The following is a 10,655-nucleotide window of genomic DNA, read 5'->3' on the forward strand; positions in this document are numbered from 1 at the left end:
TAAGAAAACCGAGGCCCAGGGATAAGAAGGGAATTTCCACTGAGATCACATAGCAGAGCCAGGCCTAGGATCCAGGTCTGACTCCCAATCTGTGGACTCTCTCTGCTATAGTAAGCTACCTCTTTCTTTTGACACAATGCAAAACAGACTTCAGCCAGGCAGTGTATGAACTGGAAATTCTTTCCCATTTGAGACATAGTGTCGGGGGCTGGGAGGTAGTGAGCTGAAAACCCTGGGAGAATCTGGGCCATAGTCTGCCTAGCGAAAGCGAGGGAGAATCCCTCTTCCATCTCTAGACAGGATATTAGCCAAGAATCTGGATTAAGCAGTTAATGGGGTTTAAGTAATTCAGACCCAATCCCCCTTTGGGCTCATGCTTTTTGATGCTTAAAGGATCTGGATTTCACTGGGGTGGTTGCTTCCACCACAGATATGGAAAGCCTTTATATACGTACATACATGTATATATACACACACACACATGTATACATACATATATGTATACATGCATGTATGTGTGCGCACACACACCTATTTTCCTGAGTTACTATGTTGAAAACATTCCTCCACAGCAGGATTCCCTTCTGCTGATGAGTCTCTCTGACCTTAGCTAGGGTAGTCCTAGGATCATTGATTTAGAACTGGAAGGGAATTTCTGAACCATTTAACCCCTTCCTCCCTGTACTCATTTTACAGATGAAGAAACCAGCCTGGAGAGATTAAGTGATTTACCCAAGGTCACACTGGTAGTAAGTGATACAGGCAGGATTTGACTTCAAATCCAGTGCCCTTTCTACCACTCTATTCCTCTGATGACATTTCTAATGGATGACACTCCAAATTGCTATTCCAAAAGCTTAAGTCTGACCATGTTTTTCTCCTGCTCTAGAAGCTTCAGTGGCTTTCTATTGCCTCTAACATAAAATTAGTTGGCCTTTAAAGTTCTTCACCATCTGGTTCTATGCTATTTGTCTAGGCTGACTTCACATTAGAATCTTTTATACACCTTCCATTCCAGTCAAACATGCCTCCTTTCTCTGAGGTCCTTTTCCCAAACACAGCATCCTATGTCAGGCCTCACTTCCTTCGCACAGAGTAGCCCTCATTTCTCAGATGCCCTCCCTTGGTCATTTCCACCTCTCCCTCAAGGCTCAGCTCAAGTACCGCCTCCTACACAAAGGGCTTTCAGATCCCCTCAGGAAGCAGAATCATCATGGTGCAGTAGAAAGGAGACTGGGCCTGGAATCAGAGGAGCCGGGTTCAAATCCTGGGAGAAGTCACTAATCTCTCTGGGCCTCAGTTTCCTCATCTATAAAATGAGGAGGTTGGACTGGATGCCCTCTGAGGTCTCTCCCAGCTCCAGATGGATGATCCCTTGGGCTCTGAGGTCATCTAGTTCAATCCTCTGATTTTATAGACCAAGAATCTGGGATTAGGAAGTGATTTGCCCAAGACAGTAAACAGCAGACCTGGGAGTCAAACAGATGTTTTATTGGCAATTATTGTTCAGGGGTGTCTGATTCTTCATGACTCTATTTTGGGCTTTCTTGGCAAAGATACTAGAGTGTTTTGCCATTTCCTTCTCCAGCTCATTTTGCAGATAAGAAAACTGAGGCAAAAAACATCAAGTGATTTGCCCAGGGTCACATAGCTAAGTGTCTGAGGCCAGATTTGAACTCAGGTCTTCCTGACTCCAGGCCTGGCCTTCCATCCACTGTGCCACCTAGCTGCCTTTCCCCCAAATTATTTTGTACTTATTTAATATATATTTATCTGTATGGTTATACCCCTACGCACTGAAATGTAAACTCCTTGGGGTCAGGGACTATTCATTTTTGTCTTGTGTCTCCAGCAGTTAGCACTGTTGCCTGGCCCATAGTAGTTGCTTAATAAATACTTGTTGGACTGCATTGGATCACAGATATTGTGGTCTTACAGCCTAAACCTTTTCAGGTTGGTAGGATTTTTCCAAGCTTGGTCTCTATTGGCATACCTAGAACCTGGGTTCACCACCACGTCATAATGAGGTACAGAAAAGTGCAGGGATTAAATTCAATAACCACTTTTATTGAGAGGTAGTGTGATAGAGTGGTTAGAGAACCCTGACAGAGTCCAGTAGCTCTGGAATCAAGGCATCCCTGACAGGGCTTAGCTGTGTGATCCTGGCCTAGTCAGCTCTCTAAGGCTCCAGGTTACAGGCCACCTACATTGCCTAAGGCAGTTTCCCATACTGATGAAATCTTAGTGCTAACACTACCCTTCCTTAATTAAAAACAAAACAAAACAAAACAAAAACCAAAAAACCACAACCCAAAACAATCCTACTGTGTATAAGGCAAATTTTCAATAGTTCTGGACTTTAAGGAGCTTACCTACAACTGGAGGAAAATATGTTTCCAGATCAGTAAACACAAAGTAAATTGCAGAGGGAGAGAGGACTAATAGAGGGTTCGGGAATCAGGGAAGGCTTCTAGTAAGAGGTGTCATCTGAGCAGAATCTTAGACAAGAGAAAGGTTTGAAGCAATTGAGATCATGTTTGAGCACATGGCAGGCAAACTGAACAGCATATGGCAAGGTGTGGAGGTAGGAGATGGGATTCTAAGGACAGGGGAATAACCAGTGGTCTGGTTTGGCTCCAGAGAAAAATGTTTGAAGGAATAATACGGAAAAACTCAGAACAGAACATGCTAATTAGACTCTGTAAACAGAAACCATATAGGCTTTGAAAATGCAAAAGATATTATCAGGATTGATGGAAACTTCCCATTATGAACAATTTGCATGTGACACTTGACTCGTTGATGACATTCCTCCCCACCCCCGATGCTTTTAAAAGGACAAAGAGAAAGTAGTGCTGGCTGGAAAATCCTCCTATTTTCCCCAGGTGGTGAGGACAGGTGCTTCATGCTTCCTCAGCTTGGGGACTTCAATTCTTGCTTGCTGACAACAGTTTCTGCTGACACCAAATCACTTTACTTTCAGCCCTTCAGTAAAATCTGTAGAGAAATCCAGATGTCAGGCAGTTTGTGGGGTGGGGGAAGGGGACTTCCATGCTTTCTACCAAATCCACAGCTTAACTGAACCTGCAGCGATGTATGAGCACATGTCCTCCCACCCAGGGCCTCAAAGCTACCCTACCAGGCAGCAGATCTGGGATAATTCTAGCCAAGGTGAGCTTTCCTTCCATCTCTCATATCGAACTTGGACCCTGACCTCCCCTGGGCTTCCTCTCCCTTTCTGACAGAGTTCCACGAGATAATAAGATCATAGATTTGAAGCTGGAAAGTACCTTAGAACTTGTCTAGTTAAAATTCCTCATTTTATAGATGAGGAAACTGAGGCTGGAGGAAGGAAATGATTTGCCTAAGGTCACAGGTAGTAGGAAGCTGAGCTAGGATTTCAACCCAGATCTTCTGAGTTCAAATCATCTTTCTCCCACTCATGCTGCCTGAGATTCCTAGGAATCCTTGTAATATTACAGAGAGTGGCAGTTGGTAAAATTGTCAGGAAAGGGAAGAGAGAATGCCACTGCGCAAGATGCTTTGTGAGCTCATGACTTATTTAGGGCCTGTCTGCAAAGGTAGCAAGTAAGGGCTTTGCTAATCATGTATTAACTAATTAAAATGACAATTCTTTTTTTTTTTTTTTTCAGATGGGCTACATTTGTGCTGGGGGAGACTGCATTTAGTGGGAAGCTAGAAACTGACCACAAGATTTCAGCTAGGCAAGGTTATGCAACATGCCAGGCCAGGCCAGATGTTCCAAACAATTCAATGAAGAGATGTTGATTATATCCATACTATATATTGTTATTACATTATATAGTATTATATGGATACTATTATATCTATGTATAGACATGCCTATGGACTGAGCCGTAACCAGGGCAGGTGGCCAGCACTTTTTGCAGGGTGCTGACATCCAAGGGAATGATACATTTAACTCTAGTGGACACTCCATTCCCTCAGGATCTATGTCAGGGTTACTGGAAGTCATCCAGAAATGTCAGGTGAGTTTTCCCTGGTCCACTTCAGCCTTGCCCCCACCCTACTCCCACCTCCATCACCTTCTCCAGAAGCCAACCTCACAGCGGCCATCTCCTGACTTTTATCTGCTATCCTCCTCCCCAGATGATCAGTCTCTTGGCAAGCCTATTCTCATGGGTCTTGTGTCCTGACATTTGAAATGTCTGCTCTCAATCCCACCTCTCTTCCCACGTGGATTTTACCCTTCTAGTTACAGCACTGCCAGTGTAAATATGTGTCCCTGGAAGCCTGTCCTCCCTTTCCCCCATTGACTTCCTTCTACTTGCCATGTAAAGGGTTGAATTAAATCATAGAATCAGAACTTTATAATTGGAAGGGATCTTAGAGGTCATCTGACCCAAACCCCTCATTTTACAGATGAGGAAACTGATGCTCTGAGTGGTTAAACAATCTGTCTGCTGTCTCCCAGGTCCTCAGGCTCCAAAGCCAGGCCTCTAGTCACTATACCAGGCTGCCTCACCATCCCCAGGGACGGAGGATGGTTGAGTTTGGGCTAGCACACTTATCGTCATACCTTCCTGCTCCAGTTTCTTTCTTCCCAGCAATGGCAAAAGATGTCTTGAATAGCACCTAAGGTGAAGGGCCCCTAAAGCTGCTTCCTCACCTGGGCCAGCCAAGGTAGCCTCAAAAAAATCTTGGCGTATGGGGGCCAGACTGTGATTCTCTTTCTTGTCCTTGACCTGGGGAGTTCCTTTCTTTGTTTCCCTGGCTTGCAACCTGGGGAGGACCATTACTTCCTTTCCTCCTGTCTGCACCCTGCTCCTTCTCTGTTTCCATCTTTTGGGGAGGCTGGTGAGAGGATTCCTTCATCCATAGTTAGAACTTGCTTGGACTTCCTTGAAAGGTTCGGTGGCTAGCCATCCTCATCAAATGTGCTTCTCATTAAATGGCTTGCTTTTGGGGGGGAGGGCTCATGCAAGTGAGCTTTTGGTAATTCTCAGGGATTTGGAGAGGGGCTGAAAAGGAGAATCCAGCCAGGCTTCCCTCTGTAGGGTTTTTTTTTTTTTTTGTAGGTTTTTTTTTTTTTTTTTTTAGTATCCATGGCCTGACTTCAGGAATAGGGAAGGGACACAGGAATTTGGAAAAATCTTAGCAGAAAGTCCACCCAGGTCTAGTTGCAAGAACATGAGATTTGGAGACATAAATTGAGAGCTGCAAGCAGCCTCTGATGGGAGGCTCCCTACTTTTACCTGAAGCCTAAGGCAGGTCTTACCAAGGATAGCCAGGTAATAAGAAGCATCAGAGGCAGGATGTGGGCCTCCAGGCCTCTGCCTTAAAAGCCGTTCCCTTTCCACGGTGCCACAAAGGCCTGGGATTACAATCCCAGGAAGCTGTGTGACCTTAGGTAAGTCACTGGCCTTTGCTAGGCTCCAGTATTCCCTCATATAAAAGGCAGGTTGGGGCTCGACGAACCCTAAAGCTCCTTCCAATAAATAACTTTGGGTATGGGAAGGGCTACCCCAGCACTTCGGGAGAGCTCTGGCCCTGGGAAGGCCCCCAGTACTCAGGCTGGGTGGTAGGCATTTCCCGGGCTGCAGCCCGCTCACCCCTGGCATGTTCCCCTCCCCCAGGCTCAATAGGAACTCGCCTTCTTTTATATGCAGCTGCCAAGCAACCACTGCCTGGAAGCTGGCGCCCCTCTCTCCTTCCCTCCTCTCCTCCGACTTTGCATTTTCCTCCCCCTAACCCCCGCCCCCAACCCCTCTGCAATTTGCAGAGCGGCCCCGCCCTCCCTGGATGCTCAGTGTAGTCCCCACGGCTAGTGCGGCGTTGCCGGCCGCAGCATCTTCGCGCGGTCTGGGGCTCCCGCTGCGCAGAACTCAGGGCGTGGTCCGGCTGCTGCATCACTCCCCCACGGCTGGTGCCCCCGTCCCTTTCCTGCAGGGCGGCTCCAGCCCTGAGCGCGAGCCTTCCCGGAAGGGCGGGAGGAGAGTTCACTTGCTGCAGCCCCTCCTGCAGCCGTCCGCCCAAGCCATTGGCTCTGCGGCAGTCACCCTACGCGGGGACGAGGATGGGGACGGACGGGAGCTGCAACCTCCCGGGAGAGGCGTGCATGCGCGTGTGCCCATTCGCGGGAGGCATTTCTGCACCAATACCACCCCCTGCCCTTCCCCCTCCCTCTGCCCTGGCATGGGCCTCCCCTCCCATGGCGCTGCAGATTCTGCTTTCGGGGCTGCTGCAGCTGCAGGGGCTGCGAGATAGCGCGAGCGCGGCAGCGGCGGCAGCAGCAGCAGCTGCAGCTGGCGCGAGCTCTAGTCCCTGGCCGCCCCATCCCCGGGCCTCGCTCAGATTCGGGACCCACCCCGTCATTGCACCACTCTCCTAGTCATTTGCATATCCCTTACGCCTCAGCCAATCAGCTCCCGCCCCAACCGAAGCGGATGGCTTTTGCCGAGGAGGAAAGGGAGTGGTTGGTGGCGCATGCGCAGCGGAGTCCGCCTGGAACTCAGGCTTTTATTACTGCCTCTTCGCCCTCCCCCCCGCCCCCAATCTCTCTCTCCCTCTCTCTCCTTCTCTCTCTCTCTCTCCCTCTCGCTCCCTCTCTCTCTCTCTCTTTTTTTTTTTGCTCTAAGCCGGGGCTGGGCTTGGAGCAGAGGAAGAAAGAGAGACAGACAGACCGCGGGGTCGCCTTTGCTCCCCGTTTCTGCCGTTGGCCAGCAGCCTCCGGACCAGCTTGCCCGTTTCTGCATCCTGCAAAGAGCCAGGTTCCTTTCTGGACACCCCTGGCCATCAAAGCGGGCAATTCCTTGCAGTTTCTGGTCCCCGAGCGAAAGAGCGATGTCTTATCAGGGGAAGAAAAACATTCCGCGCATCACGGTGAGTTTGGTGTCCCGGGAATCCGGCTCGCTCTTTGTGCAGCAGGCGATGCGAAGAAATTAGTAGGCGAGGGCGGGCGCGAAGGAAGAGATTCATTAGGATCCCTCCCCGGGATTAACCTGCAAAGGCATTAAACGTGGAGCCTAATTGCATTAAGGTTTCTAGCTTTCGGGGCCGAGCCCTTCGTGGCCAGGGGCGGGCAGGGATGCTCCAGCCCCTGCTTGCGCCGGTGGTCAAAGCGGAGGGGTGCCCGGCTCAGGGTGCCCGGGCTCCGGCGGGCGCTGCGGTGGGGCATCGTGGGGTTCCGTGCAGGGAGAAATGCGAGGAGCGCTGCCAGCCTGCTCCCCCTTCCAAGAAAAGGTGTCAACCTTCCCCCTCCCCTCCATCCTATTCTCCAGAGAAAGAAGGGTGTGTGTACGGGGCGGGGTGGGTGGTGGGGAGGAAGGCAGAGAAATAATGACAGACAAGGGATGGAGGAAAGCGCCGAGTGCAGAGGGATAAAGGGGGAAAATCCCAGAACGTGCGTGCAAGACCTAAGGAAGGATGATGGAGAGCCAGGTGGCCCCGCGGCGACATGTTTTTGTTACCTCTCTTTTCCTTCCCTAATTCCCTCTTTTTTTTTTCTCCTCCAGGTCTCTATGAACTCTCCCTCTCCTCTTTGACTCGTCTCCCTCTTTTCTCTCTTTTTCTCCCTACGCATTTCCCCCTCCCTTCCTGCTCATCTCCCTCTCTTCTTCCCCATCCTCTCTTACTTGTTTTCCTTTCCCCTCCCTCTCTTGGCCTCCTCTTTCCCTCTTCTCCCCCTCATCCTCTTTCTCTTCCCCCTCATTCCTCTCTTTCCCCTTATTTCCTCTTTCTTCCTCCGTTTCTCCTCTCCCCCTTATTTTCTTTTCTCCCCCGTCACTCTCTCTCCTCCCCCCTCATTTCTTCTTCTCCTCCTTCATTCCCTCTCTCCTCCCATTCCTTTTCTTCTTTTCCCCAATCCCTCTCCCCACGATCCCCTCTCTTCTCTTCTCTACCGTTCCCTCTCCCTCTCTTTTCTCCCTAGGCTTGGCGCTCTTTCTTCTGGCGCTAGTGTTCTGGCGGGACTCCTGGGTTCCCGAGCTCCCCATCCCTCCCCCGCTAGTGCGAAGGAAGCTGTCCTCTCCTTGCCCTCCCGCCAGCCCTGGCTCATACAAAGACACTTTCGCTGTAACGGCGGCGGCTGGAAGCTGGGGACAGCGCTAAGTATTTGTCCGGGGGGAATGGCGCTGCTCCCAGACCTGAACACAACAGATGGCCCTTGAGCTCCCATCCCCTCCAGCCCCGAAGAAAACAATGATGACAAAGAGTGGGAGGATGCTGCCGCTGCCGCCGCTGCTGCTGCTGCTGGTGGCGGCGGCTGCTGCTGCTGCTGCTGCTACCTCCCCCTCTCCCCTCCCCCTCCCTCCTTTTACAAATCATCACAAAAACAAATCCGTGTCGAGAGTTTAGAGCCCCAGAGATGAATTTTTGCCCCTACCCCGCCCCCATCGTCCTCGCCTGGAAAAATCTTGCCAGCCCTTGTGGTGTGCATCCCTGAGTGAGCTCCCTGGGGGAGGAAAAGCGGGAGAGGGAGGGATGGCCGGAGGGAGGGAGGGCAGGCAGTCATTGTTATGTAACTCTATGTTTTTCTTCACTCCCGGACCAATTCCTGTGTAGGAGGCTGAGGGAAAGGCCTTGGACTGGTCTCCATCTCAAGGATGCTCTGTCATGGGAGATCCTCTGGGCCTTTCTCCCTGAAGGGACCTTAGCAGGCTCTCTAGCCAGCCTTGCTCCTTCAGCCCAAAGGGCACACCCATCTTGGGCTTCTTTCCTTCCAGGGAGAAAGGAGGAGGAGAAGAGATGGGGACCAGATGGATATAAAGATGGAATTTGGGTGTGAGGTCTCTGTAGGCTGGCCTAAATGTGAACTGGATGCTTCCCTAGCCCAGGGATGGTAATTTCCCCGCCTTTCTCCATGGAATGCTTTCTCTCCTGGAAACCATTCAATATTCCTTACCCTGGAAAAGCTTGGGGTGGAGGGGCTGTTTGGATGGGCAGAACTGGATGGTATTTTGTAGTTGGAGGGGTAGAAGGTAGGTCTGCACCCCATTTAGGGGGTCCTCATAAGTGAACAAAATGTATTTTGAAAAGGAAAAGGGATGGAGAATGACAAGCCAATCTAAAGACCCTGCTTTAGGAAGACTTTAGTGGCATTTTTCATTGGAAAGCAAAAAAAAAAAATCAGATTCCTTCCCCTCTCTTCCATTTTCCACCCTCCTCCTCCATTTACCTCCCAATAGCATCTGCAGAATGTATGATCCCTGTACCATGACCAGCCGTTACAAGGAACAGGCCTGCTGAACTTGGATGACGGGAGCTGGAAGGGGCCTCAGAGGTTAGGAGTCTGAGCACTGAGAAACTGAGACCCAAGAGGTTAAAAAGGTCACAGAATGTCTCTGGGTGAAGGAGCTCAGCTACTGCCTAGTCCAACTCCCTCACTTTACATATAAAGAAACTGAGGCAAGAGTGGTTCCTCAACAGAATCAGACTTCAGATAATTAGGAGGGGTGGCCTTTCTGATACTGCAGTCCTCTGGGTAATAGTTGGCCAAGGGCATGTTCCAGGACCATTCCTGGAGGTAGGATTGAGCCTGAGCTCAAGGGAATCTCTATTTATTTGCTTATTTGACACCTTATATGTATTTGCCCTTCTAAAAAGATGAAGTAGGAGAAAGAAGCCTGCAATATCTATATATCTATATATATGTGTATATATGTACATAGGTATATATGTGTATATATATGTGTGTGTATATATATATATATATATACACATACATATATACATATGTAGTTTATGTAGGTATATATTAGTGGCCTTATAGCCTGAGAGGAATCTGTGAGAATAGTTTCTGGACTAAAGTGAGAGTACAGAACCTCCCCTCCCCCCAAAAAACATTATTGCAGTGCCAAGGAAAGAGCATTGGGTTTGATTCCTGGCTCTTCTACTTCTCTCTGTGACCTTGGGTAAGTCACTTACCCTTTTAGGGCCTCAGTTTCCTCATTTGTAAAGGGGAGAGGTTGGACTATACTAGTCCCTTCCAGCTGTAGACCCAGTGATCCTATTTTTATGTGCTTAACCAAATACACTCACATATGCAAACCTCTGCATCTTTACATATCCTTACTGATTTGTCACACATGAGGGAACTCCCCAGGGGTGGATTTCCTTGGGAACATGGCCTCTAAGGTATGTAGATCTAGCTGCCATTTGATTAGCACATTTGGAGGTAGTAGATGGGAGTAATAGAGTCACATGTATCTGTGAGCCCTGGGGTGAGCCAGAGATTTGTCATTTGGCCATCCCATTGGTAGCCAAAATATGAATCCTCCTTTTAAACTTATGGTCCCATAAAATGTCATGATCTGGTCCAGCTTGCACGGCTTCGATTTAATCCAAAATAATAGTCAGATGTTTGTGAACATAAGATATTAATTTTGCATTTAATTGAGAACAGTTGGGGGGGGAAGTGCCATGCTATATTTCTATTTCTCTTACATCCTCTCCTGAGGTTGCTGAATAGCTTTCACAGACATTCTGCACAAATACCTGTCAAGGACGTGATAAGGGGAATCAGACCTTTGTAGTGGGGATCTGGTGGAAATATTTGCTGTCACTTCTGCATTTCCATAGATACATCTCTGTTTCACATCCACTTGGTAGTTGTGAAATTATTGGGGTGGGGGAGAGAGAGAGAGAGAGAGAGAGAGAGAGAGAGAGAGAGAGAG

The 10,655-nt window shown here is 49.2% G+C and overlaps 1 protein-coding gene across 1 annotated transcript in view; it reads left to right on the forward strand.

The window, feature by feature from the left end:
• The first annotated feature begins 6,592 nt into the window (after nt 1-6,592).
• Nucleotides 6,593-10,655, forward strand: part of LOC114026269 (dihydropyrimidinase-related protein 2) — a 104,881-nt gene continuing 100,818 nt past the window's right edge. Inside the window, exon 1 of the mRNA XM_027839937.1 lies at nt 6,593-6,864. Within this exon, the coding sequence (XP_027695738.1) occupies nt 6,826-6,864 (39 nt within the window). The 5' untranslated portion in view covers nt 6,593-6,825. The remainder of the gene's footprint in view (nt 6,865-10,655) is intronic.

This window comes from Vombatus ursinus, unplaced genomic scaffold, assembly GCF_900497805.2.
Source record: "Vombatus ursinus unplaced genomic scaffold, bare-nosed wombat genome assembly UNPS02014837.1, whole genome shotgun sequence".
NCBI classification, from domain to species: domain Eukaryota; kingdom Metazoa; phylum Chordata; class Mammalia; order Diprotodontia; family Vombatidae; genus Vombatus; species Vombatus ursinus.